At 51.2% G+C, this 27,419-nt stretch overlaps 2 protein-coding genes and 1 long non-coding RNA gene across 4 annotated transcripts in view; all 3 read left to right on the top strand.

Moving 5' to 3' along the window:
• Positions 1-1,622, top strand: part of LOC124008848 (zinc finger protein 638-like) — a 43,338-nt gene extending 41,716 nt beyond the window's left edge. The window contains exons 18-20 of the mRNA XM_046320429.1: positions 77-133; positions 325-1,349; positions 1,429-1,622. Coding sequence (XP_046176385.1) covers positions 77-133; positions 325-1,349; positions 1,429-1,622 — 1,276 coding nt within the window. The remainder of the gene's footprint in view (positions 1-76; positions 134-324; positions 1,350-1,428) is intronic.
• On the top strand, positions 1,335-24,549 carry LOC124008078 (matrin-3-like). Of its 2 annotated transcripts, none has more exons than XM_046319006.1 (7): positions 1,335-2,046; positions 7,698-7,803; positions 8,262-8,426; positions 8,705-9,052; positions 11,322-11,435; positions 11,533-11,654; positions 24,342-24,549. In XM_046319006.1, the coding sequence occupies exons 3-7, from the start codon at positions 8,306-8,308 to the stop codon at positions 24,405-24,407; spliced, it is 771 nt and encodes a 256-aa protein (XP_046174962.1). In that variant the 5' UTR covers positions 1,335-2,046; positions 7,698-7,803; positions 8,262-8,305; the 3' UTR covers positions 24,408-24,549. The 2 variants fall into 2 exon arrangements, with proteins under 2 accessions (XP_046174962.1, XP_046174959.1); XM_046319003.1 differs by having other exon boundaries at positions 11,319-11,435.
• Positions 24,550-25,975: 1,426 nt separating this feature from the next.
• Positions 25,976-26,886, top strand: LOC124008455. Its single transcript, XR_006834099.1, has 2 exons — positions 25,976-26,386; positions 26,488-26,886. It is a non-coding gene; the product is annotated as an uncharacterized LOC124008455 (long non-coding RNA).
• Positions 26,887-27,419: the final 533 nt, after the last annotated feature.

Raw genomic sequence — 27,419 nt, 5'->3', positions numbered from 1 at the left:
TTCTATCTTTTTTTATGATTTGATTCTATTTCTGAGCGAGAAATGATCCTGGTAAATGTTTCTGTTGGTTCCACAGAGCCTCGGTAGCAGCAGTAAAACGACGCTCTCCTCGAGGAGCAGGTCTAAAGACACGGTGAGCCGACGATGCTTTCCAAAATACCACATTCTGTACAGAATCTATAACCGCTACAGTCTGTTGTAGCAAACTCTCATACATCTGATTTCAAACTACAGCACTTCTGTTGAACTTGTGGAAGATTTCATTTGATTTTGCTGAATTAATTCTTTGCATTCATCCTTCTCTCTCTCTTTACCTCAAGCTAGTTGCTACGCGGGAGATGAGTTTACGTCTGACGTCATCCCTGGTGAAGCCAACTCCTTCTATCTGGACCAGTTCAACATGGACCAGTTTGTTACTGTGGATGAGGTGCAAGGGGATGAGGCTGAGAACACCAACCCACCGCAGTCATCCTCATCTCCGTCGCACAAGACCCAAGATAAGGCCTCGGAAAGGTCAAAACGATCGTCCGAACGCAAGAGGGGTACCCCAGATACCCCATCTCCGAAATCTAGCCTGGAGCACAAGGAGACACCCACGTCCTCCTCCTCTACCCCGCCTGCTCAGAAGACTCCACGAAAAGCCGCAGCAAAAAAGGCAGCAGCTAAACCTCAACCACCTGCCACCTCTGGGCGCAAGACCAGGTCATCAGCAGCTGTTGTTGTAGCGACCGAAGCCGCAGAAACCCAGGAAGCTGCCGAGGAAAACACCAGCATAGCCGATACGGAGGCGGAGCCTGTTCCCTTGGAGACTCGGTCTCAGTCGGAAGAGGAAGTTGTAGTGGTCACTAAGGGATGTGACACGGAGGATGTAGTACCGTCATCCCACCACAAGATGTCAGTGTTGGACACTGCAGTGACCGACAACAAGGAAGAGAAAAGTGCTGTGTCAGAAAGCGATATGGAGACGACCGCTGAAAAACTTCCAGAGCTAGAGGGGAGCGAGGAGGCGACCCAGGCTGAAAAAGGTTCCTCGATTCTGGGTACCGAGGCTCAGAATGGAGCCTGTCCACTGGAGCTTGGTCTGACCCATCCGTCTGCCTCAGCCAAGGAGCGAAACCTTCAGAAGGCCCTGCAACTACTAGAGGTGGAGACGGTGTCGGGTCACCAGGTGCCCCAATCACTTATTGATAAAGAACCTGATGATGATGGTGATTTCCAGATTCTCGACGAAGCTGTGGACGATAACACACGTAGAGACGGAGAAGAGGGCAGTCAAGACACTCAAGAACAGTCTGGATCTCTATCACTGGGTTACCAGGCGCCTGCAGCCCGAATCTACAGAGTCCCAGGTGCCTCAAGCTACACTAGAGGAACACGAAGAGATCTCCAACGACGAAGAATCTGCTTTCCAGATCCTCGACTCTCTAGAAGACACTGAAGACAACATGGCCGACTCCTCTCTCGCAGGCCAAGGAGGCCGAAGAGATTCTCTACCCAGAGAGATGGAGGAGTTCCAGATACTAGATTCAGTCGACGATCAGACGGAAACGACCCAAGTTCTGGACAACCATACGACTGACCCTAAATGTCAGGGGGGCTCCAAGCCTCTAAAGGGGGGGTAAGAAGACACCCCAAAAGAAGGGGAAGAAGGAGATTAAGAAGGTATTCAAAACTCAACAGGTGACCAAGACCCCAACAGGAGAGTCCGAGGGGGGTACCCCGAAAAAGAGTAACCTTGTCACCTTGGATGAGGTCAGCGAGGAGGAGGAGGATTACCCAGATGACGCCGCCGAAGAGGAAGAACTTATTAAGAAACAAAAACTGGTGAAGGAGAAGCAGCGAGAGAAGGACAGAGGGAAGGAGAGAGAGAAAGGGCGGAGGAGGAGTAGAGAGAAGGAACGGACGAGGGAGGAGAGGGTCGGAGTGGATACTGAGGGCTTGGTGACTTTGGATGAGATCGGAGAGGATGAAGGAGCAGAGGGGCCTTGCCTGGAGCCACACCCCTTCAGCCAGGAGGACGAATCAGGAGACACCTTCAACCCAGAGGTCAGGAAATATCTGCTGCTTGCTTTCTCAGCTCTCTCTCTCTGTCGTCTCTCTCCTCTCTCTGTCGTCTCTCTTCTCTCCTCTCTCCTCTCTCTCTCCTCTCTGTCGTCTCTCTCTGTCATCTCTCTCTCCTCTCTCTGTCGTCTCTCTTCTCTGTCGTCTCTCTCCTCTCTCTGTCATCTCTCTCCTCTCTCTGTCGTCTCTCCTCTCTGTCGTCTCTACTCTCTCTGTCGTCTCTCCTCTCTCTGTCGTCTCTACTCTCTCTGTCGTCTCTCTCTTCTCTCTCTCGTCTCTCCTCTCTGTCGTCTCTCTTCTCTGTCGTCTCTCTCCTCTCTGTAGTCTCTCCCCTCTCTGTCGTCTCTCTCCTCTCTGTCGTCTCTCCTCTCTCTGTCGTCTCTCCCCTCTGTCGTCTCTCCTCTCTGTCGTCTCTCCTCTCTCTCGTCTCTCCTCTCTCTGTCGTCTCTCTCTCTGTCGTCTCTCGTCTCTCTGTCGTCTCTCCCCTCTCTGTCGTCTCTCTCCTCTCTGTCGTCTCTCCTCTCTGTCGTCTCTCCTCTCTGTCGTCTCTCCTCTCTCTGTCGTCTCTCCCCTCTCTGTCGTCTCTCTCCTCTCTGTCGTCTCTACTCTCTCTGTCGTCTCTCCTCTCTCTGTCGTCTCTACTCTCTCTGTCGTCTCTCTCTTCTCTCTCTCGTCTCTCCTCTCTGTCGTCTCTCTTCTCTGTCGTCTCTCTCCTCTCTGTAGTCTCTCCCCTCTCTGTCGTCTCTCTCCTCTCTGTCGTCTCTCCTCTCTCTGTCGTCTCTCCCCTCTGTCGTCTCTCCTCTCTGTCGTCTCTCCTCTCTGTCGTCTCTCCTCTCTCTGTCGTCTCTCCTCTCTGTCGTCTCTACTCTCTCTGTCGTCTCTCCTCTCTCTGTCGTCTCTACTCTCTCTGTCGTCTCTCTCTTCTCTCTCTCGTCTCTCCTCTCTGTCGTCTCTCTTCTCTGTCGTCTCTCTCCTCTCTGTAGTCTCTCCCTCTCTGTCGTCTCTCTCCTCTCTGTCGTCTCTCCCTCTCTGTCGTCTCTCCCTCTGTCGTCTCTCCTCTCTGTCGTCTCTCCTCTCTGTCGTCTCTCCTCTCTCTGTCGTCTCTCCTCTCTGTCGTCTCTCCTCTCTCTGTCGTCTCTCCCCTCTCTGTCGTCTCTCTCCTCTCTGTCGTCTCTCCTCTCTGTCGTCTCTCCTCTCTGTCGTCTCTCCTCTCTGTCGTCTCTCCTCTCTCTGTCGTCTCTCCCCTCTCTGTCGTCTCTCTCCTCTCTGTCGTCTCTCCCCTCTGTCGTCTCTCCTCTCTGTCGTCTCTCCCCTCTGTCGTCTCTCCTCTCTGTCGTCTCTCTCCTCTCTGTCGTCTCTCCCCTCTGTCGTCTCTCTCCTCTCTGTCGTCTCTCCTCTCTCTGTCGTCTCTCCCCTCTGTCGTCTCTCCTCTCTGTCGTCTCTCTCCTCTCTGTCGTCTCTCCCCTCTCTGTCGTCTCTCTCCTCTCTGTCGTCTCTCCTCTCTCTGTCGTCTCTCCCCTCTCTGTCGTCTCTCTCCTCTCTGTCGTCTCTCCTCTCTCTGTAGTCTCTCTCCTCTCTGTCGTCTCTCTCCTCTCTGTCGTCTCTCTCTTCTCTGTCGTCTCTCCTCTCTCTGTCGTCTCTCTCCTCTCTCTGTCGTCTCTCTCTTCTCTCTGTCGTCTCTCTCCTCTCTCTGTCGTCTCTCTCCTCTCTCTGTAGTCTCTCCTCTCTGTCGTCTCTCTCCTCTCTGTAGTCTCTCTCCTCTCTCTGTCGTCTCTCTCCTCTCTGTCGTCTCTCTCCTCTCTCTGTCGTCTCTCTCTTCTCTCTGTCGTCTCTCTCCTCTCTCTGTCGTCTCTCTCCTCTCTCTGTAGTCTCTCCTCTCTGTCGTCTCTCTCCTCTCTGTCGTCTCTCTCCTCTCTCTGTAGTCTCTCCTCTCTGTCGTCTCTCTCCTCTCTGTCATCTCTCTTCTCTCTGTCGTCTCTCTCCTCTCTGTCGTCTCTCTCCTCTCTCTGTCGTCTCTCCTCTCTGTCGTCTCTCTCCTCTCTGTCATCTCTCTTCTCTCTGTCGTCTCTCTCCTCTCTGTCGTCTCTCTCCTCTCTCTGTCGTCTCTCTTCTCTCTCTGTCGTCTCTCTCCTCTCTGTCGTCTCTCTTCTCTCTCTGTCGTCTCTCTCCTCTCTGTCGTCTCTCTCCTCTCTCTGTCGTCTCTCTCTTCTCTCTGTCGTCTCTCTCCTCTCTGTCGTCTCTCTCCTCTCTCTGTCGTCTCTCTCCTCTCTGTCGTCTCTCTCCTCTCTGTCGTCTCTCTCCTCTCTCTGTCGTCTCTCTCTTCTCTCTGTCGTCTCTCTCCTCTCTCTGTCGTCTCTGTCTCTCTCTCTCTGTAGTCTCTCCTCTCTGTCGTCTCTCTCCTCTCTGTAGTCTCTCTCCTCTCTCTGTCGTCTCTCTCCTCTCTGTCGTCTCTCTCCTCTCTGTAGTCTCTCTCCTCTCTCTGTCGTCTCTCTCCTCTCTGTCGTCTCTCTCCTCTCTCTGTCGTCTCTCTCTTCTCTCTGTCGTCTCTCTCCTCTCTCTGTCGTCTCTCTCCTCTCTCTGTAGTCTCTCCTCTCTGTCGTCTCTCTCCTCTCTGTCGTCTCTCTCCTCTCTCTGTAGTCTCTCCTCTCTGTCGTCTCTCTCCTCTCTGTCATCTCTCTTCTCTCTGTCGTCTCTCTCCTCTCTGTCGTCTCTCTCCTCTCTGTCGTCTCTCTCCTCTCTGTCATCTCTCTTCTCTCTGTCGTCTCTCTCCTCTCTGTCGTCTCTCTCCTCTCTCTGTCGTCTCTCTCTTCTCTGTCGTCTCTCTCCTCTCTCTGTCGTCTCTCTCCTCTCTGTCGTCTCTCTCTTCTCTCTGTCGTCTCTCTCTTCTCTCTGTCGTCTCTCTCTTCTCTGTCGTCTCTCTCTCCTCTCTGTCGTCTCTCTCTCCTCTCTGTCGTCTCTCTCTCCTCTCTGTCGTCTCTCTCTTCTCTCTGTCGTCTCTCTCCTCTCTCTGTCGTCTCTCTCCTCTCTCTGTAGTCTCTCCTCTCTGTCGTCTCTCTCTCCTCTCTGTAGTCTCTCTCCTCTCTCTGTCGTCTCTCTCCTCTCTGTCGTCTCTCCTCTCTGTAGTCTCTCTCCTCTCTCTGTCGTCTCTCTCTCTCTGTCGTCTCTCTCTCTCTCTGTCGTCTCTCTCTTCTCTCTGTCGTCTCTCTCCTCTCTCTGTCGTCTCTCTCCTCTCTCTGTAGTCTCTCCTCTCTGTCGTCTCTCTCCTCTCTGTCGTCTCTCTCCTCTCTCTGTAGTCTCTCCTCTCTGTCGTCTCTCTCCTCTCTGTCATCTCTCTTCTCTCTGTCGTCTCTCTCCTCTCTGTCGTCTCTCTCCTCTCTGTCATCTCTCCTCTCTGTCATCTCTCTCCTCTCTGTCATCTCTCTTCTCTCTGTCGTCTCTCTCCTCTCTGTCGTCTCTCTCCTCTCTCTGTCGTCTCTCTCCTCTCTGTCGTCTCTCTCTTCTCTGTCGTCTCTCTCCTCTCTGTCGTCTCTCTCCTCTCTGTCATCTCTCTTCTCTCTGTCGTCTCTCTCCTCTCTGTCATCTCTCTCCTCTCTCTGTCGTCTCTCTCCTCTCTGTCGTCTCTCTCCTCTCTCTGTCGTCTCTCTCCTCTCTCTGTCGTCTCTCTCCTCTCTCTGTCGTCTCTCTCCTCTCTCTGTCGTCTCTCTCCTCTCTCTGTCGTCTCTCTCCTCTCTCTGTAGTCTCTCCTCTCTGTCGTCTCTCTCCTCTCTGTCGTCTCTCTCCTCTCTCTGTAGTCTCTCCTCTCTGTCGTCTCTCTCCTCTCTGTAGTCTCTCTCCTCTCTCTGTCGTCTCTCTCCTCTCTGTCGTCTCTCTCCTCTCTCTGTCGTCTCTCTCTTCTCTCTGTCGTCTCTCTCTTCTCTCTGTCGTCTCTCTCCTCTCTCTGTAGTCTCTCTCCTCTCTGTCGTCTCTCCTCTCTGTCGTCTCTCTCCTCTCTCTGTCGTCTCTCTTCTCTCTCTGTCGTCTCTCTCCTCTCTGTCATCTCTCTCCTCTCTCTGTCGTCTCTCTTCTCTCTCTGTCGTCTCTCTTCTCTCTGTCGTCTCTCTCTTCTCTCTGTCGTCTCTCTCCTCTCTCTGTAGTCTCTCTCCTCTCTGTCGTCTCTCCTCTCTGTCGTCTCTCTCCTCTCTCTGTCGTCTCTCTTCTCTCTCTGTCGTCTCTTCTCTCTGTCGTCTCTCTCCTCTCTCTGTAGTCTCTCTCCTCTCTGTCGTCTCTCCTCTCTGTCGTCTCTCTCCTCTCTCTGTCGTCTCTCTCCTCTCTGTCATCTCTCTCTTCTCTGTCGTCTCTCCTCTCTCTGTCGTCTCTCTCCTCTCTCTGTCGTCTCTCTCCTCTCTCTGTCGTCTCTCCTCTCTCTGTCGTCTCTCCTCTCTCTGTCGTCTCTCTCCTCTCTCTGTCGTCTCTCCTCTCTCTGTCGTCTCTCCTCTCTCTGTCGTCTCTCCTCTCTCTGTCGTCTCTCCTCTCTGTCATCTCTCTCTTCTCTGTCGTCTCTCCTCTCTCTGTCGTCTCTCCTCTCTGTCGTCTCTCCTCTCTGTAGTCTCTCTCCTCTCTCTGTCGTCTCTCTCCTCTCTCTGTCGTCTCTCTCCTCTCTCTGTCGTCTCTCTCCTCTCTCTGTCGTCTCTCTCCTCTCTGTCATCTCTCTCTTCTCTGTCGTCTCTCCTCTCTCTGTCGTCTCTCCTCTCTCTGTCGTCTCTCCTCTCTCTGTCGTCTCTCCTCTCTCTGTCGTCTCTCCTCTCTGTCATCTCTCTCTTCTCTGTCGTCTCTCCTCTCTCTGTCGTCTCTCCTCTCTGTCGTCTCTCCTCTCTGTAGTCTCTCTCCTCTCTCTGTAGTCTCTCTCCTCTCTGTCGTCTCTCCTCTCTGTAGTCTCTCTCCTCTCTCTGTCGTCTCTCCTCTCTGTCGTCTCTCCTCTCTGTCGTCTCTCTCTTCTCTCTCTGTCGTCTCTCTCCTCTCTCTGTCGTCTCTCTTCTCTGTCATCTCTCTTCTCTCTCTGTCGTCTCTCCTCTCCACTCTCTCGTCTCTCTCTTCTCTCTGTCGTCTCTCCTCTCCACTCTCTCGTCTCTCTCTCCTCTCTGTAGTCTCTCTCCTCTCTCTGTCGTCTCTCCTCTCTGTCGTCTCTCCTCTCTGTCGTCTCTCCTCTCTGTAGTCTCTCTCCTCTCTCTGTAGTCTCTCTCCTCTCTCTGTCGTCTCTCCTCTCTGTCATCTCTCTCTTCTCTGTCGTCTCTCCTCTCTCTGTCGTCTCTCCTCTCTGTCGTCTCTCCTCTCTGTAGTCTCTCTCCTCTCTCTGTAGTCTCTCTCCTCTCTGTCGTCTCTCCTCTCTGTAGTCTCTCTCCTCTCTCTGTCGTCTCTCCTCTCTGTCGTCTCTCCTCTCTGTCGTCTCTCTCTTCTCTCTCTGTCGTCTCTCTCCTCTCTCTGTCGTCTCTCTTCTCTGTCATCTCTCTTCTCTCTCTGTCGTCTCTCCTCTCCACTCTCTCGTCTCTCTCTTCTCTCCACTCTCTCGTCTCTCTCTTCTCTCCTCTCTCTGTCGTCTCTCCTCTCTCTGTCGTCTCTCCCTTTCTCAGTCACACATCCTTTGACCTCTCTCCTATCAGACTCTGGTAACCCTGGATGAGGCTGGAGGTGATGGGGAGGATGATGAGGAGGAAGAGCAGAACAAGAGTCCTGAACCAGCGCAGAACCAGCAAGCTGATCACACAGGTCTGTCTGTCAGAGTAGTAGAAGGGGGGGGTCAGGACGGAAGGGGGGGGGGTGTATCTAGACAGAAGGGGGGGGGTGTATTGGGACAGAAAGGGTGGGGGGTGTATCGGGACAGAAGGGGGGGGGGGTGTATTGGGACAGAAAGGGTGGGGGTGTATCGGGACAGAAGGGGAGGGGGTGTATTGGGACAGAAAGGGGGGTGAATCGTGACAGAAGGGGGGGGACAGAATGGTGGGGGTGGTGTATGGGGACAGAAGGGGGTGGGGTGTATGGGGACAGAAGGGGGGGTGTATGGGGACAGAGGGGGGGGGTGTATTGGGACAGAAAGGGGGGGTGTATTGGGACAGAAGGGGGGAGTTGAATTGGGACAGAAGGGGGGTGTATTGGGACAGAAGGGGGTTGTATTGGGACAGAAGGGGGGTTGTCCTCTCGTCGTCTAAACCATTTCTCTCCTCCAGCTGATGCTACAGGGTCTCCTGGTGCAGAGGACGACGGCAGGGGCATGGAGGAAATCAGGAGAATGGACTTTGTGACCGTGGATGAAGTGGGAGAGGAGGAGGAGGAGGAGGCTGTTACCACAAGGAGAGGAGCCAGGGGGAGGAAGAGGGCCCGACAGACCTCTGGTAAGATAGAGGGACACACACACACACTCACACTCAGAGACATACACACACACATGCACTCGGAGACACACACATGCACTCGGAGACACACACACTCAGAGACACACACACTCGGAGACACACACACTCAGAGACACACACACACACTCAGAGACACACACACACAGAGACACACACTCGGAGACACACACACACTCGGAGACACACACACACTCGGAGACACACAGGATTTGAGTTATAATGTTGCTTCTGTATTTCTTCATCTTCTCTCATCACAGCCAGGAAACCAGTGAAGGTGAAGAAGGTGAGAGTTAAAGAAGAGGAAGAGGAGGAGCCTCGGACAGATACGACTCCTCCCACTGACACAGCTTCTGTTGACGCTCCCTCCTCATTGCTCCAAGTCGCTGTGACCTCAGAGGTGGACGCCCAACCAGCTGCCTCGGTCCCAGACCTCCAGGAGAAAGAGAGGAAGGCTGATACCCCGGCAGACCAACCCAGCCTGGAGGCCTCCTCAGCAGGGCAGGAGAGGCAGACGAACCCCCCTGAGAACCAGAGTCTGGAGGGGAAACAGGAGACAACAGATATCAGTGTTGGAAAAGCTTGGACTGACTTCACGACACCACAAGGTAGAGAGAGAACAACATGAGCTGTTGTTCAGTAGTTCATGAGACACCAGCCTCGTAGCGTCACTGAGGTGTCACATTCCCGCGGAGAAGTTTTATTTTGGAATCGTATTTGGCATCTTTTTCAAATGTGACCACAGACTGAGTCATTTTTCCTTGGCTGGTGTCTGTATTCCAGGCGGTGTGAATATCAGTTCCTCCCTGGATGTTCCTAATGGCCACGTGGTCATGAAGACGTGTGTTTGATAGGAACATAATGACATGATATCTGGACTCTGTTCTTTCTGCCAAATTGATCTGTTTTCTCCCTTCGCCTTTGTTCTTCCTGACTCCTCTCTCTCCACATCTCTCTCTCTCTCATCTCCACATCTCTCTCTCCTCTCTCTCTCTCCACATCTCTCTCTCTCATCTCCACATCTCTCTCTCCTCTCTCTCTCTCCACATCTCTCTCTCTCCACATCTCTCTCTCTCCACATCTCTCTCTCTCTCTCTCTCCACATCTCTCTCTCTCTCTCTCTCTCTCTCCACATCTCTCTCTCTCTCTCTCTCTCCACATCTCTCTCTCTCTCCACATCTCTCTCCCTTTCCACATCTCTCTCATCTCCACATCTCTCTCCCTTTCCACATCTCTCTCTCTCTCCACATCTCTCTCTCTCCACATCTCTCTCCCTTTCCACATCTCTCTCTCTCCACATCTCTCTCTCTCTCCACATCTCTCTCTCTCTCTCCACATCTCTCTCTCATCTCCACATCTCTCTCTCTCTCCACATCTCTCTCTCTCATCTCCACATCTCTCTCTCTCCACATCTCTCTCTCTCTCTCTCTCTCTCCACATCTCTCTCTCTCTCTCTCTCTCTCTCTCTCTCTCTCTCTCTCTCTCTCTCTCTCTCCACATCTCTCTCTCTCTCTCTCTCTCTCTCTCTCTCCACATCTCTCTCTCTCTCCACATCTCTCTCTCTCTCACATCTCTCTCTCTCTCTCTCCTCATCTCTCTCTCTCTCTCCCATCTCTCTCTCTCTCTCTCCACATCTCTCTCTCTCTCTCTCATCTCTCTCTCTCTCATCTCTCTCTCTCTCTCTCTCTCTCTCATCTCTCTCTCTCTCTCTCTCTCTCTCTCTCTCTCTCTCTCCTCTCTCTCTCTCTCTCTCTCTCTCTCTCTCCTCATCTCTCTCTCCACATCTCTCTCTCTCCACATCTCTCTCTCCACATCTCTCTCTCTCCACATCTCTCTCTCTCCACTCTCTCTCTCTCTCTCTCTCTCTCTCTCTCTCTCTCTCTCTCTACATCTCTCTCTCCACATCTCTCTCTCTCTCTCTCCACACTCTCTCTCTCTCTCTCTCTCATCTCTCTCTCTCTCTCACATCTCTCTCTCTCTCTCCTCTCTCTCTCTCTCTCTCTCTCCACATCTCTCTCTCTCCACATCTCTCTCTCTCTCTCTCTCTCTCTCTCTCTCTCTCTCTCTCTCTCTCTCTCTCACATCTCTCTCTCTCTCTCCACATCTCTCTCTCTCTCTCTCTCTCTCTCTCTCTCTCTCTCTCTCTCTCTCTCTCTCCACATCTCTCTCTCTCCACATCTCTCTCTCTCTCCACATCTCTCTCTCTCCACATCTCTCTCTCTCTCTCTCTCTCTCTCTCTCTCTCTCTACATCTCTCTCTCCACATCTCTCTCTCTCTCTCTCCACATCTCTCTCTCTCTCTCTCTCTCTCCACATCTCTCTCTCTACATCTCTCTCCACATCTCTCTCTCCACATCTCTCTCTCTCTCTCTCTCCACATCTCTCTCTCTCCACATCTCTCTCCACATCTCTCATCTCTCTCATCTCCACATCTCTCTCTCCACATCTCTCTCATCTCCACATCTCTCTCATCTCCACATCTCTCTCTCTGCATCTCTCTCTCTCTCTGCATCTCTCTCTCTGCATCTCTCTCTCTCCACATCTCTCTCTCTCTGCATCTCTCTCTCTCTCTCTCTCGTCTCTCTCTCTCCACATCTCTCGCTCTCTCATCTCTCTCCGCATCTCTCTCTCTCTCCACATCTCTCATCTCTCTCTCTCTCCACATCTCTCGCTCTCTCATCTCTCTCCACATCTCTCTCTCCTCTCTCTCTCTCCACATCTCTCTCTCTCCACATCTCTCTCTCTCTCTCCTCTCTCTCTCTCCACATCTCTCTCTCTCTACATCTCTCTCTCTCTCTCATCTCTCTCTCCACATCTCTCTCTCTCTACATCTCTCTCTCTCATCTCTCTCTCCACATCTCTCTTTCTCTCTAGAAGACAGTGAACAGAGAAGAGAGGAGGAAGAGCAGCCTGAATTAAAACGTTGTCGTTCTGAGTCTCCTCTGATCACAGACTTCAAACTGCCTCCCTTCAGCCCTCACAACCCTATAGGTGATACTGACAGACACACTCCCCGACAGACACACACACACACACCATTTCTCATCAGGTCTAACTGCCCCCCTCCCTCTCTCTCTCTCCTCTCCAGGCCAGGACTTTGTGGTTCCTAAGACAGGGTTCTTCTGTAGGTTGTGTTCTCTGTTCTACGGGAACGAACACACAGCCAAGAAGACCCACTGCAGCAGTCTGCAACACTATCAGAACATGCAGGTATCAACATCACTATACCAGTTAGTTAGGGGGGGGGGGGGCTGACGGATGGGTTGGGTGGGGCAGGCCGGGGGGGGGGGTGGACCTGTTAGTTTGATATATTGGAATTGACCGACGGGTGGGGGCGACGTAGCCAAGGAGAATAATCTAAATTAGAAGGTACATTGGAATTGACAGGTTTCATTATTAGGCCTGTAAATAACCAGTTCTGGACAACTAACAATAACCTCTACCTTTCACCCTCCCCCACCCCTCTCTCTCTTTCTCTCTCTTTCTCTCTCTCTCTTTCTCTCTCTCTCTCTTTTTCCTCTCTCTCTCTCTCTTTTTCTCTCTCTCTCTCTCTCTCTTCTCTCTCTCTCTCTACCCCCCTCTCTTTCTCTATCCCCCTCTCATTCTCTATCCCCTCTCTTTCTCTATCCCCCTCTCTCTTTCTCCACCCCCTCTCTCTTTCTCTATCCCCCCTCTTTCTCTCTTTCTCCACCCCCCTCTCTCTCTTTCTCTATCCCCCCTCTCTTTCTCCACCCCCCTCTCTCTTTCTCTATCCCCCTCTCATTCTCTATCCCCCTCTCTCTTTCTCTATTCCCCTCTCTTTCTCTATCCCCCTCTCTCTTTCTCCACCCCCTCTCTCTTTTTCTATCCCTCTCTCTTTCTCCACCCCCTCTCTCTCTCTCTATCCCCCTCTCTCTTTCTCCCCCCCTCTCTCTTTCTCTATCCCCCTCTCTTTCTCTATCCCCCTCTCTCTTTCTCCACCCCCTCTCTCTTTCTCTATCCCCCTCTCATTCTCTATCCCCCCCCCTCTCTCTTTCTCTATCCCCCTCTCTTTCTCTATCCCCCTCTCTCTTCTCCACCCCCTCTCTCTTTCTCTATCCCCCTCTCTCTTTCTCTATCCCCCTCTCTTTCTCTATCCCCTTTCTCTCTCTACCCCCTCTCTCTATCCCCCTCTCTCTACCCCCTCCTCTCTCTATCTCTCTCTCTACCCCCCTACCCCCTCTCTCTCTCTCTATCCCCTCTCCACCCCTCTCTCTCTCTATCCCCCTCTCTCTCTCTCTATCCCCTCTCTCTTTCTCTATCCCCCTCTCTCTCTACCTCCCTCTATCCCCTCTCTTTCTCTCTATCCCCCTCCTCTTTCTCTATCTCTCTATCCCCCTCTCTCTTTCTCTATCCCCTCTTTCTCTCTCTACCCCCTCTTTCTATCCTCTCTCTTTCTCTATCCACCCCCTCTCTCTCTCTCTATCCCCCTCTCTCATCCCCCCTCTCTCTATCCCCTTCTCTCTATCCCCCCTCTCTCTCTATCCCCCTCTCTTTCTCTATCCCCCTCTCTTTCTCTATCCCCCTCTCTCTTTCTCTATCCCCCCTCTCTTTCTCCACCCCCTCTCTTTCTCTATCCCCCTCTCTCTTTCTCCACCCCCTCTCCACCCTCTCTCTATCCCCTCTCTTATCCCCCTCTTTCTCCACCCCCTCTCTCTTTCTCTATCCCCTCTCATTCTCTATCCCCCCTCTCACCCCTTTCTCTATCCCCTCTTTCTATCCCTCTTTCTCTATCCCCTCTCTTTCTCTATCCCCCTCTCCCCTTTTTCTATCCCCCCTCTCTTTCTCTATCCCCCCCTCTCTTCTCTATCCCCCTCTCTCTCTTCTCTATCCCCTCTCTCTCTCTATCCCCTCTCTCTATCCCCCTCTCTCTCCTCTCTCTCTCTTCTCCCCCCCTCTCTCTCTATCCCCCTCTCTCTATCCCCCTCTCTCTCTCATCCACCTCTCTCTTTCTCTATCCCCCTCTCTCTTTCTCTATCCCCCTCTCTCTTTCTCTATCCCCCCTCTTTCTCTATCCCCCTCTCTTCTATCCCCTCTCTCTTTCTCTATCCCCCTCTCTTCTATCCCCCTCTCTCTTTCTCTATCCCCCTCTCTTTCTCTATCCCCCTCTCTTTCTCTATCCCCCCCTCTCTCTTTCTCTCTATCCCCCTCTCTCTCTCTCTATATCCCCCCTCTCTTTCTCTATCCCCTCTCTCTCTCTTTCTCTATCCCCCTCTCTCTTTCTCTCTCCTCTCCATCCCTCTCTTTCTCTCTATCCCCTCTCTCTTTCTCTATCCCCCTCTCTTTCTCTATCCCCCTCTCTTCTCTATCCCCTCTCTCTCCCTTTCTCTATCCCCCTCTCTTTCTCTATCCCCCTCTCTCTATCCCCCCTCTTCTCTCCACCCCCCTCTCTCTTTCTCTATCCCCCTCTCTTTCTCTATCCCCCTCTCTTTCTCTATCCCCCCTTTCTCTCTCTTTCTCTATCCCCCCTCTCTTTCTCTATCCCCCTCTTTCTCTATCCCCCTCTCTCTCTCTCTATCCCCCTCTCTCTTTCTCTATCCCCCTCTCTCTTTCTCTATCCCTCTCTCTCTCTCTACCCCTCTCTCTCTCTCCCCCCCTCTCTTTCTCTATCCCCCTCTCTCTCTCTCTCTATCCCCCTCTCTCTCTCTCTCTATCCCCCTCTCTCTCTCTATCCCCCCCTCTCTCTCTTTCTCTATCCCCCTCTCTCTCTCCTCTCTCTATCCCTCTCTCTTTCTCCACCCCCTCTCTCTCTCTCTTTCTCCATCCCCTCTCTCTTTCTCCATCCCCTCTCTCTTTCTATATCCCCTCTCTCTCTATCCCCCCCTTTCTCTATCCCCCTCTCTCTTTCTCTACCCCCCCTCTCTCTATCCCCCTCTCTCTATCTATCCCCCTCTCTCTTCTCTCTATCCCCCTCTCTCTTTCTCCACCCCCCTCTCTCTTTCTCCATCCCCCTCTCTCTTCTCTATCCCCCTCTCTTTCTCCCCCCTCTCTTTCTCTATCCCCCCCTCTTTCTCTCTCTTTCTCTATCCCCCCTCTTTCTCTATCCCCTCTTTCTCCACCCCCTCTCTCTTTCTCTATCCCCCTCTCTCTTTCTCTATCCCCCCTCTCTCTCTCTCTTTCTCTATCCCCCCTCTATCTCTCTCTCTCTATCCCCCTCTCTTTCTCTATCCCCCTCTCTCTCTTTCTCCATTCCCCCCCTCTCTCTTTCTCTATCCCCTCTCTTTCTCTATCCCTCTCTCTCTATCCCCCTCTCTCTCTCTTTCCCCCTCTCTCTTTCTCTATCCCCCTCTCTTTCTCTATCCCCCTCTCTCTTTCTCTATCCCCCCCTCTATCTTTCTCTATTCTCTATTCTCCCCCTCTCTTTCTCTATCCCCCTCTCTTTCTCTATCCCCTCTCTTTCTCCCCCCCTCTCTTTCTCTATCCCCCTCTTTCTCTACCCCTCTCTCTTTCTCTATCCCCCTCTCTCTATCCCCTCTTCTTCTCCACCCCTCTCTTTTCTATCCCCCTCTCTTTCTCTATCCCCCTCTCTCTCTCATCCCCCTCTCTTCTCTCTATCCCCCTCTCTTTCTCTACCCCCTCTCTTTCTCTATCCCTCTTTCTCTATCCCCCTCTCTCTCTCTTCTCTATCCCCCTCTCTTTCTCTATCCCCCTCTCTCTATCCCCCTCTCTTCCATCCCCCTCTCTCTCTTTCCTATCCCCCTCTCTACTCCTCTCTATCCCCCTCTCTCTCTCTCTATCCCCCTCTCTTTCTATCTCTCTCTCTATCCCCCCTCTCTTTCTCTATCCCCTCTCTCTCCTCTCTATCCCCCCTCTCTTTCTCCATCCCCTCTCTTTCTCCATCCCCCTCTCTTTCTCCATCCCCTCTCTCTTTCTATATCCCCCTCTCTCTCTATCCCCCTCACTCTTTCTCCACCCCCTCTCTCTTTCTCTATCCCCTCTCTTTCTCTATCTCTTTCTCCCCCCCTCTCTCTTTCTCTATCCCCCTCTCTCTTTCTCTATCCCCCTCTCTTTCTCCACCCCTCTCTTTCTCTATCCCCTCTCTTTCTCCATCCCCCTCTCTTTCTCTATCCCCCCTTTCTCTATCTCTTTCTCTATCCCCCTCTCTTTCTCTATCCCCTTCTCTCTCTTCTCTATCCCCCTCTCTCTTTCTCTATCCCCCTCTCTCTCCCTCTCTCTTTCTCTATCCCCCTCTCTCTCTATCCCCCTCTCTCTCTCTCTATCCCCCTCTCTCTCTCTCTCTCTATCCCCTCTCTCTCTCTATCCCCTCTCTCTCTATCCCCCCTCTCTCTCTCTATCCCCCTCTCTCTCTCTCTATCCCCTCTCTCTATCTCATCCCCTCTCTCTTTCTCCACCTCCCTCTCTCTTTCTCCATCCCCCCCTCTCTTTCTCCATCCACCCTCTCTCTTTCTCCATCCCCTCTCTCTTTTCTATATCCCCTCTCTCTCTATCCCCCTCACTCTTTCTCCACCCCCTCTTTCTCTATTCTCTCTATCCCCCTCTCTTTCTCTATCCCCCCCTCTTTCTCTATCCCCCTCTCTTTCTCCATCCCCTCTCTCTCTCCCCTCTTTCTCCACCCCCTCTCTCTTTCTCCATCCCCCTCTCTCTTTCTCTATCCCCTCTCTTTCTCTCTCTTTCTCTATCCCCCTCTCTCTTTCTCTATCCCCTCTTTCTCTATCTCTTCTCTATCCCCTCTATCTTTCTCTATCCCCCTCTCTCTTTCTCTATCCCCTCCTCTCTATCCCCCTCTCTTCTCTATCCCCCTCTCTTTCTCTATCCCCCCTTTCTCTATCCCCCTCTTTCTCTATCCTCCCTCTCTATCCCCCTTCTCTATCCCCTCTCTATCCCCTCTCTCTTCTCTATCCCCCTCTCTTTCTCTATCCCCCTCTCTCTCTCTATCCCCTCTCTCCTCCTCTCCCTCTCTCTCTATCCCCCTCTCTCTCTCTCTCTATCCCTCTTTCTCTATCCCCCTCTCTTCTCTCTATCCCCCTCTCTTTCTCTATCCCCCTCTCTCTCTCTATCCCCCCCTCTCTCTATTCTCTCTCTACCCCCTCTCTCTCTCTCTCTATCCCCCTCTCTCTCTCTATCCCCCTCTTCTCTCTACCCCCCTCTCTCTCTATCCCCTCTCTCCCCCTCTCTATCCCCCTTTCTCTCCCCCTCTCTCTTTCTCTATCTCTCTATACCCCCCTCTCCATCCCCTCTCTCTCCACCCTCTCTCTATCCCCCCTCTCTCTCTATCCCCCTCTCTCTCTCTCTATCCCCCCTCTCTCTCTATCCCCCCCTCCATCCCCCTCTCTCTATCCCCCTCTCTCTCTATCCTATCCCCCCTCTCTCTCCATCCCCTCTCTCTTTCTCCATCCCCCCTCTCTCTATTCTCCATCCCCCTCTCTTTCTCCATCCCCTCTCTTTCTATATCTCCCCCTCTCTATCCCCCTCACTCTTTCTCCCACCCCTCTCTCTTCTCTATCCCCTCTTCTCTCTATCCCCCTCTCTTCTCTATCCCCCCTCTCTCCATCCTCTCTCTATCCACCCCCTCTCTTTCTCCATCCCCCTCTCTCTATCTTTCTCTATCCCCCTCTTTCTCTATCCCTCTCTATCCCTCTTTCTCTCACCCCTTCTCTTTCTCTATCCCCTCTCTTTCTCTATCCCCCCCTCTCTCTATCCCCCCTCTTCTCTATCCCCCTCTCTCTATCTTTCTATCCCCCTCTCTTTCTCTATCCCCCTCTCTTTCTATCCCCCTCTTTCTCTATCCCCCTCTCTCTTTCTCTATCCCCCTCTCTTTCTCTATCCCCCTCTCTTTCTCTATCCCCCTCTCTCTTTCTCTATCCATTCTCTATCTCATTCTCTATCCCCTCTCTCTTTATCCCCCCCTCTCTCTTTCTCTACCCCCTCTCTCTTTCTCTATCCCCCTCTCTCTTTCTCCATCCCCCTCTCCCTCTCTCTTTCTCTATCCCCCTCTCATTCTCTATCCCCTCTCTCTTTCTCTATCCCCTCTCTTCTCTATCCCCCTCTCTTTCTCCACCCCCCCTCTCTTTCTCTATCCCCCTCTTTCTCTATCCCCCTCTCTTTCTCTATCCCCTCTTCTCTACCCCCTCTCTCTTCTCTATCCCCCTCTTTCTCTATCCCCCTCTCTTTCTCTCCACCCCCTCTCTCTTTCTCTATCCCCTCTCTTTCTCCACCCCCCTCCCCACCCTCTCTTTCTCTATCCCCCCCTCTTTCTCTATCCCCCTCTCTCTTTCTCCACCCCCTCTCTCTTTCTCTATCCCCCCTCTCTCTATCCCCTCTTTCTCCCCCCTCTCTCTTTCTCTATCCCCTCTCTTTCTCTATCCCCTCTCTCTTTCTCTATCCCCCCTCTCTTCTCTATCCCCCTCTTTCTCCCCTCTTCTCCATCTCTCTCTTTCTCTATCCCCTCTCTTTCTCTATCCCCTCTCTTTCTCTATCCCCTCTCTATCCCCTCTCTTTCTCTATCCTCTTTCTCTATCCCCCCTCTCTCTCTCTCTATCCCCCTCTCTCTTTCTCTATCCCCCTCTCTTTCTCTATCCCCTCTCTCTATCCCCCTCTCTCCTCCTCTCTATCATCCCCTCTCTTTCTCTATCCCCCTCTCTCTCTATCCCCTCTCTTTCTCTATCCCCTCTCTCTACCCCTCTTTCTCTATCCCCCCTCTCTCTCTCTCTCCCCTCTCTTTCTCTATCCCCCTCTCTCTTCTCTCTATCCCCCTCTCTCTCTCTATCCCCCTCTCTCTCTCTATCCCCCTCTATCCTCCCTCTCTCTCTCTATCCCCCTCTCTCTCTATCCCCCCTCTCTCTCTCTCTCTATCCCCCCCCTCTCTCTCTCTATCCCCCCCTCTCTCTATCCCCCCTCTCTCTCTCTATCCATCCCCCTCTCTCTCCACCTCTCTCTCTCTCTTTCTCCATCCCCCTCTCTTTCTCCATCCATCCTCTCTTCTCCATCCCCTCTCTCTTTCTATATCCCCTCTCTCTCTATCCCCCCTCTCTACCCCTCTCTCTCTTCTCTATACCCCTCTCTCTTTCTCCACCCCCTCTCTCTTTCTCTATCTCCCTTCTCTATCCCCTCTCTCTTTCTCTATCCCCCTCTCTTTCTCTATCCCCCTCTCTCTCCCCCTCTCTCTTTCTCCACCCCCTCTCTCTTTCTCCATCCTCTCTTTCTCTATCCCCCTCTCTTTCTCTCCCCCTCTCTTTCTCTATCCCCTCTCTTTCTCTATCCCTCTCTCTCTCTCTATCTCTCTTTCTCTATCCCCCTCTCTTTCTCTATCCCCTCTCTCTTTCTCTATCCCCTCTCTCTCTATCCCTCTCTTTCCCCTCTCTCTATCCCCCTCTCTCTCTATTCTCTATCCCCTTTCTCTATCTTTCTCTATCCCCTCTCTCTTTCTCTATCCCCCCCTCTCTTTCTCTATCCCCCTCTCTCTTTCTCTATCCCCCCTCTCTTTCTCTATCCCCCTCTCTTCTCTATCCCCCTCTCTCTTTCTCTATCCCCCCCTCTCTCTATCCCTCTCTATCCCCTCTCTCTTTCTCTATCCCCTCTCTCCCCTCTTCTCTATCCCCCTCTTCTCTATCCCCCCTCTCTCTCTATCCCCCTCTCTATCTCTCTCTCTCTATCCCCCTCTCTCTATCCCCCTCTCTTTCTCTATCCCCCCTCTCTCCCTCTCTCTCTCTATCTCTCTCTCTCTCTATCCCCCTCTCTTTCTCTATCCCCCTCTCTCTCTACCCCCTCTCTATCCATCCCTCTCTCTTTCTCTATCCCCCTCTCTCTCTCTATCCCCCTCTCTCTCTCTATCCCCTCCTCTATCTCTCTCTCCCCCTCTCTTCTCTATCCCCCCTCTCTCTCTCTCTATCCCCCTCTCTCTTTCTCTATCCCCTCTCTCTCTCTATCCCCCCTCCTCTCTCTATCTCTCTCTCTCTCCCCCTCTTTCTCTATCCCTCTCTCTCTATCCCCCTCTCTCTCTCTATCCCCCTCTCTCTCTCTATCCATCCCCTCTCTCTCTCCATCCCCCTCTCTCTTTCTCCACCCCCTCTCTCTTTCTCCATCCCTCTCTTTCTCCATCCCCCTCTCTTTCTATATCCCCCTCTCTCTATCCCCTCACTCTTTCTCCACCCCTCTCTCTTTCTCTATCCCCCTCTCTCTTTCTCTATCCCCCCTCTCTTTCTCTATCCCCCTCTCTCTCTATCCCCCTCTCTCTCCACCTCCCTCTCTTTCTCCACCCCCCTCTCTCTTTCTCCATCCCCCTCTCTTTCTCTATCCCTTTCTCTATCCCTCTCTCTTTCTCTATCCCCCTCTCTCTTTCTCTATCCCCCCTCTCTTTCTCTATCCCCCTCTCTCTTTCTCTATCCCCCTCTCTTTCTCTATCCCCCTCTTCTCTATCCCCCCCTCTCTTTCTCTATCCCCTCTCTTTCTCTATCCCCTCTTTCTCTATCCCCTCTCTTTCTCTATTCCCCCTCTCTTCTCTATCCCTCTCTCTTTCTCCACCCCCTCTCTCTTTTCTATCCCCTCTCTTTCTCCACCCCTCTCTCTCTCTCTATCCCCCCTCTTTCTCTATCCCCTTTCTCTCTATCCCCCTCTCTCTCTCTATCCCCCTCTCTTTCTCTATCCCCCTCTATCTTTCTCCCCCTCTCTCTTTCTCTATCCCCCTCTCATTCTCTATCCCCCTCTCTTTCTCTATCCCCCTCTCTTCTCTATCCCCCTCTCTCATCCCCCCTCTCTCTTTCTCTATCCCCCCCCTCTCTTTCTCTATCCCCCTCTTCTCTATCCCCCTCTCTCTATCCCCCCTCTCTTCTCTATCCCCCTCTTCTCTATCCCCTCTCTCTCTCCCTCTCTCTCTCTCTATCCCCCTCTCTCTTCTCTCCATCCCCCTCTTCTCTATCCCCTCTCTTTCTCTATCCCCTCTCTTCTCCATCCCCTCTCTCTTTCTCTATCCCCCCTCTTCTCTATCCCTCTCTTCTTCTCCACCCTCTCTCTTTCTCTATCCCCTCTCATTCTCTATCCCCCTCTCTCTTCTCTATCCCCCTCTCTTTCTCTATCCCTCTCTTTCTCCACCCCCTCTCTCTTTCTCTATCCCCCCCCTCTTTCTCTATCCCCTCTCTTCTCTATCCCCCCTCTCTCCCCCTCTCTTTCTCTATCCCTCTCTCTCTATCCCCCCCTCTCTCTCACTCTCTATCCCCTCTCTCTCTCTCTACCCCCCCCTCTCTTCTCTCTCTATCCCCCCCTCTCTCTCTCTATCCCCCTCTCTTCTCTATCCCCTCTCTCTCTACCTCCCCTCTCTCTCTATCCCCCTCTCTCTATCCCCCCTCTCTCTTTCTCTATCCCCTCTCTCTCTCTCCCCTACCCTCTCACTCTATCCCCCTCTCTCTCTCTATCCCCTCTCTCACTCTCTATCCCCCCTCTCTTTCTCTATCCCTCTCTCTCTCTCTCTACCCCCTCTCTCTCTATCCCCCTCTCTCTCTCTATCCCCCTCTCTCTTTCTCTATCCCCCTCTCTCTCTCTCTATCCCCCTCTCTCTTTCTCTATCCCCCTCTCTCTTTCTCTATCCATCCCCCCTCTCTCCACCCCCTCTCTCTATCTCCACCCCTCTCTCTTTCTCCATCCACTCTCTCTTTCTCCATCCCCTCTCTCTTCTCTATATCCCCCTCTCTCTATCCCCCTCTCTCTACCCCTCTCTCTTTCTCTATACCCCTCTCTCTCTCCACACCCCCTCTCTTTCTCTATCTCTTCTCTCTATCCCCCTCTCTCTTTCTCTATCCCCTTCTCTCTCTCTATCCCCTCTCTCTCTTTCTCCCCCCCTCTCTCTTTCTCATCCCTCTCTCTTTCTCCATCCCCTCTCTCTTTCTCTATCCCCCTCTCTTTCTCTATCCCCCCTCTCTTCTCTATCCCCCTCTCTCTTTCTCTATCCCCCTCTCTTTCTCTATCCCCTCCCTCTCTCTCTCTATCCCCCTCTCTCTTTCTCTATCCCCCTCTCTTTCTCTATCCCCCTCTTTCTCTATCCCCTCTCTCTCTATCCCCCTCCCTTTCTCTATCCCCTCTCTTTCTCTACCCCCTCTCTCTTTCTCTATCCCCCTCTCTTTCTCTATCTATCCCCCCTCTCTCTCTCTCCCCTCTCCCCCTCTCTCTATCCCCTCCCCCTCTCTCTCTACCCCCTCTCTCTCTATCCCCCCCTCTCTTTCTCTATCCCCCTCTCTTTCTCTATCCCCCTCTCTCTACCCCTCTCTCTCTCTATCCCCCCTCTCTCTCTATCCCCCTCTCTCTTTCACCCCCTCTCTCTTCTCTCTATCCCCCCTCTCTCTTTCTCTATCCCCCCCCTCTCTCTTCTCTATCCCCCTTCTCTCTACCCTCTCTCTTTCTCTATCCCCTCTCTCTCTCTACCCCCTCTCTCTTCTCTATACCCCCTCTCTCTCTCTCTCCATCCCCTCTCTCTCTCTCTATCCCCCTCTCTCTCTCTATCCCCCTCTCTCTCTCTCTCTATCCCCCTCTCTCTCTCTCCCCCCCTCTCTCTATCCATCCCCTCTCTTTCTCCATCCCCCTCTCTCTTTCTCCACTTTCCCTCTCTCTTCTCCATCCCCTCTCTCTTTCTCCATCCCCTCTCTCTTTCTATATCCCCTCTCTCTATCCCCCTCACTCTTTCTCCACCCCCTCTCTTTCTCTATCCCCTCTCTTTCTCTATCCCCCTCTCTTTCTCTATCCCCCTCTCTCTTTCTCTATCCCCCTCTCTCTCTCCACCCCCCTCTCTCTTTCTCATCCCCCTCCTTCTCATCCCCCTCTCTTTCTCTATCCCCTCTCTCTTTCTCTATCCCCCTCTCTTTCTCTATCCCCCTCTCTTTCTCTCCCCCTCTCTCTTTCTCTATCCCCTCTCTTTCTCTATCCCCCTCTCTCTCTCTCTATCCCCCCCTCTCTCTTTCTCTATCCCCCCCCCTTTCTCTCTCTTTCTCTATCCCCTCTCTCTTTCTCTATCCCCCTCTCTCTTTCTCTATCCCCCTCTCTCTTTCTCTACCCCCCTCTCTCTTTCTCTATCCCCTCTCTCTTTCTCTATCCCCCTCTCTCTATTTCTCTATCCCCCTCTCTCTTTCTCTATCCCCCTCTCTCTTTCTCTCTCTATCCCCTCCTTTCTCTATCCCCTCTCTCTTCTCTATCCCCCTCTCTCTCTACCCCCTCCCTTCTCTATCCCCCTCTCTTTCTCTACCCCCTCTCTCTTTCTCTATCCCCTCTCTCTCTTCTCTATCCCCCTCTCTTTCTCTATCCCCTCTCTCTTTTCTCTATCCCCCTCTCTCTCTCTACCCCCTCTCCCCTATCTCTCTTTCTCTCTATCCCCCTCTCTCTTTCTCTATCCCCCCCTCTCTTTCTCTATCCCCCTCTCTTTCTCTATCCCCCCTCTCTTTCTCTATCCCCTCTCTCTCTCTATCCCCCTCTCTCTATTCTCTATCCCCCTCTCTCTCTCTCCACCTCCCTCTCTCTTCTCTCTATCCCCCTCTCTCTCTCTCTATCCCCTCTCTTTCTCTATCCCCCTCTCTCTCTCTACCCCTCTCTCTTCTCTATCCCCCCTCTCTCTCTACCCCCCTCTCTTTCTCTATACCCCCTCTCTCTCTCTCTCCCCCCCCTCTCTCACTCTCTATCCCCCTCTCTTTCTCTCTCCCCTCTCTCTCTCTATCCCCCCTCTCTCTCTCTCTCTATCCCCCCCTCTCTCTCTCTATCCCCCCCTCTCTCTCTATCCATCCCCTCTCTCTCTCCACCTCCCCTCTCTTTCTCCACCCCCTCTCTCTTTCTCCATCCCCTCTCTTTCTCCATCCCCCTCTCTTTCTATATCCCCCTCTCTCTCTATCCCCCTCACTCTTTCTCCACACCCCTCTCTCTTTCTCTATCCTCTCTCTCTCTCATCCCCCCCTCTCTCTTTCTCTATCCCCCTCTCTTTCTCTATCCCCCCTCTCTCTCCACCTCCCTCTCTCTTTCTCCATCCCCCCTCTCTCTTTCTCCATCCCCTCTCTCTTTCTCTATCCCCCTCTCTCTTTCTCTATCCCCCCCTCTCTTTCTCTATCCCCCTCTCTTTCTCTATCCCCCCCCCTCTCTTTCTCTATCCCCCTCTCTCTTTCTCTATCCCCCTCTCTCTTTCTCTATCCCCCCTCTCTTTCTCTATCCCCCCCTCTCTTTCTCTATCCCCCTCTCTCTTTCTCTATCCCCCTCTCTTTCTCTATCCCCCTCTCTCTTTCTCTATCCCCCTCTCTATTTCTCTACCCCCCTCTCTTTCTCTACCCCCCTCTCTCTTTCTCTGTCCCCCTCTCTCTTTCTCTATCCCCCCTCTCTTTCTCTATCCCCTCTCTCTTTCTCTATCCCCCTCTCTCTTGCTCTATCTCCCTCTCTCTTTCTCTATCCCCCTCTCTCTCTACCCCCTCTCCCTTCTCTATCCCCCTCTCTTTCTCTACCCCCCTCTCTCTTTCTCTATCCCCTCTCTCTTTCTCTATCCCCCTCTCTCTCTCTACCCCCTCTCCCTTCTCTATCCCCCCTCTCTTTCTCTACCCCCTCTCTCTTTCTCTATCCCCTCTCTCTTTCTCTATCCCCCTCTCTCCTTCTCTATCCCCCTCTCTTTCTCTATCCCCTCTCTCTCTACCCCCTCTCTCTTTCTCTATCCCCTCTCTTTCTCTATCCCCCCTCTCTCCCCCTCTCTCTCTCTCTCTCTCTCTCTCTCTCCTCTCTCTCTCTCTCTCTCTCTCTCCCCTCTCTCTCTCTCTCTCTCTCCCTCTCTCTCTTTCTCCACCTCCCCTCTCTCTCTATCTCTCCTCTTTCTCTATATCCCCTCTTTCTCTCTCTCCCTCTCTCTCTCCTCTCTCTCTCCCTCTCTCTCTCCCTCTCTCTCTCTCTATCCCCCTCTTTTTCTCTCTCCAGAAATATTACCTGAAGCGTCAGAAGCAACAAGCAGGAAGTTCTAGCCTCGGCTCCGTCTCCAAATGACCCCCTTGACCCTGGATGTTTCCCAAATGGCACCCTATACCCTATATAGTGCACTACTTTAGACCAGAGCCCTATACCCTATATAGTGCACTACTTTAGACCAGAGCCCTATACCCTATATAGTGCACTACTTTAGACCAGAGCCCTATACCCTATATAGTGCACTACTTTAGACCAGAGCCCTATACCCTATATAGTGCACTACTTTAGACCAGAGCCCTATTCCCTACATAGTGCACTACTTTCAGACCAGAGCCCTATTCCCTACATAGTGCACTACTTTTAGACCAGAGCCCCATAGTGGTGCCATTTGACTCCCAACTTACTTACAACTGTAAGTCTGGTCATAATACTACACTATATGGGGAGACAGAGGATCTGAGTACAGGAGTGTAGATCCAGGATCAGCCCCCCCCCCCCAGTCCATATAGTTATAGATCAGTCCCACCCCCAGTCCATATAGTTATAGATCAGTCCCCCCCCCCCCAGTCCATATAGTTATAGATCAGCTCCCCCAGTCCATATAGTTATAGATCAGTCCCCCCCAGTCCATGTAGTTATAGATCAGTCCCCCCCCCCAGTCCATATAGTTATAGATCAGTCCCCCCAGTCCATATAGTTATAGATCAGTCACCCCCCCAGTCCATATAGTTATAGATCAGCTCCCCCAGTCCATATAGTTATAGATCAGTCCCCCCCAGTCCATGTAGTTATAGATCAGTCCCCCCCAGTCCATATAGTTATAGATCAGTCCCCCCCAGTCCAAATAGTTATAGATCAGTCCCCCCCCCCCAGTCCATATGTGGGGTGGGGGGGGGTGGTATTTGGATGTCTGTTTTAATTTAAGAAGCGTGGTCATGTTTTGGAGGACGCACAACATTGACCTTCGACCTCCCGTTGGTTGAGTTGCAGCGATGACACAAGATTGAAATTGGGGAGAAAAGGACAATATATTTTTTAATAATAACACCATTTGTCTTTACGCCGTAATTTATAAATTGATATGTGATTAAATGGGTAAGGGAATTGTAAATATCAATGACAATAGTTTCAGATCTATTTGACCTTATAATCGCTGGAGACGAATGTGAAGCCAGTCATAATGGCAGCAAACTGATTCATATAACTGATTCATATAACTGATTCAGTCATAATGGCAGCAAACTGATTCAGTCATAATGGCAGCAAACTGATTCATATAACTGATTCATATAACTGATTCAGTCATAATGGCAGCAAACTGATTCATATAACTGATTCAGTCATAATGGCAGCAAACTGATTCATATAACTGATTCATAATTCAACATCGACTTTCCTTTTCCCCAATAGAAATAACACTTTGCTCCCTGCACTGTCATTTACTCAACGGATAAGAGCTGTTGAGAACAGCCAGGTTAATGGGGGATCTGTTTGAATGAGGGGGATTGTAAATATAAATTATAGTTGTTTCAGATCTTTTTGACCTTATAATCGCTGGAGATGAATGTGAAGCCAGTCATAATGGCAGCAAACTGATTCATATAACTGATTCATATAACTGATTCATATAACTGATTCATATAACTGATTCAGTCATAATGGCAGCAAACTGATTCATATAACTGATTCATATAACTGATTCAGTCATAATGGCAGCAAACTGATTCATATAACTGATTCAGTCATAATGGCAGCAAACTGATTCATATAACTGATTCAGTCATAATGGCAGCAAACTGATTCAGTCATTATGGCAGCAAACTGATTCATATAACTGATTCAGTCATAATGGCAGCACACTGATTCATATAACTGATTCAGTCATAATGGCAGCAAACTGATTCGTATAACTGATTCAGTCATTATGGCAGCAAACTGATTCGTATAACTGATTCAGTCATAATGGCAGCAAACTGATTCATATAACTGATTCAGTCATAATGGCAGCAAACTGATTCAGTCATTATGGCAGCAAACTGATTCATATAACTGATTCAGTCATAATGGCAGCAAACTGATTCAGTCATTATGGCAGCAAACTGATTCATATAACTGATTCAGTCATAATGGCAGCAAACTGATTCAGTCATTATGGCAGCAAACTGATTCATATAACTGATTCAGTCATAATGGCAGCAAACTGATTCATATAACTGATTCAGTCATAATGGCAGCAAACTGATTCATATAACTGATTCAGTCATTATGGCAGCAAACTGATTCATATGACTGATTCAGTCATTATGGCAGCAAACTGATTCATATAACTGATTCAGTCATTATGGCAGCAAACTGAAGCATATCAACATATCACCTTTCCCACAGTAAAGTTTATGAATGATCCATTATGCAGAATTTGTACGACCTTTGATCTTACAGAGATGGGTTACTGTCAAATGTATGAATTATAGGTAACTATTAATACTATTAATACCACTATTAATTAAGTAACTTTGTCTTGTTTCCTATTTCTATCGTGTTAAATATTATCCCTCTCCGTATCTTTCTTCTGTGCAAAAAAAAATACGTAAAACGTTTTTTTAAAGTTTTTATGATTCATAAATACTTTCCTAAATCAGAATATTTTTAAATCGTAACAAATTGGTACCGTGAAGGAGATGAATATGCAGATATACTATGTTGATAGTTCTTTCATTGAGCCCAAATATTCTGAGCCTTGAACATTGAATGGAAAAAACTCCCAAGAGAAAATCTTTTGGCCAGAAAGTGGGGTGAATTTTCAGCTTGTGAATTAAATGTATTCAGCCCTCGGAAGGGAGCCACGCCTCCAAAACACCTGTTACACACCTGCAGTCAGGTAAGACTGAATACCAACTACTGACAAGTGCATAGGGAAGGTGAAATGTCCAAAGTTGGAACGCGGCCCATAGAGCAGGGTTGGTCCAACCCTCTCATTTTGGCCCCACCCTCTCCTTTTGGCCCAACCCTCTCCTTTTGGCCCCACCCTCTCCTTTTGGCCCCACCCTCTCCTTTTGGCCCAACCCTCTCCTTTTGGCCCAACTCTCCTTT

Source organism: Oncorhynchus gorbuscha, linkage group LG21 (genome assembly GCF_021184085.1).
Source record: "Oncorhynchus gorbuscha isolate QuinsamMale2020 ecotype Even-year linkage group LG21, OgorEven_v1.0, whole genome shotgun sequence".
NCBI classification, from domain to species: Eukaryota; Metazoa; Chordata; class Actinopteri; order Salmoniformes; family Salmonidae; genus Oncorhynchus; species Oncorhynchus gorbuscha.
The sequence above is the reverse complement of the archived record's forward strand: the minus strand, read 5'-3'. Positions and strand labels throughout refer to the sequence as shown.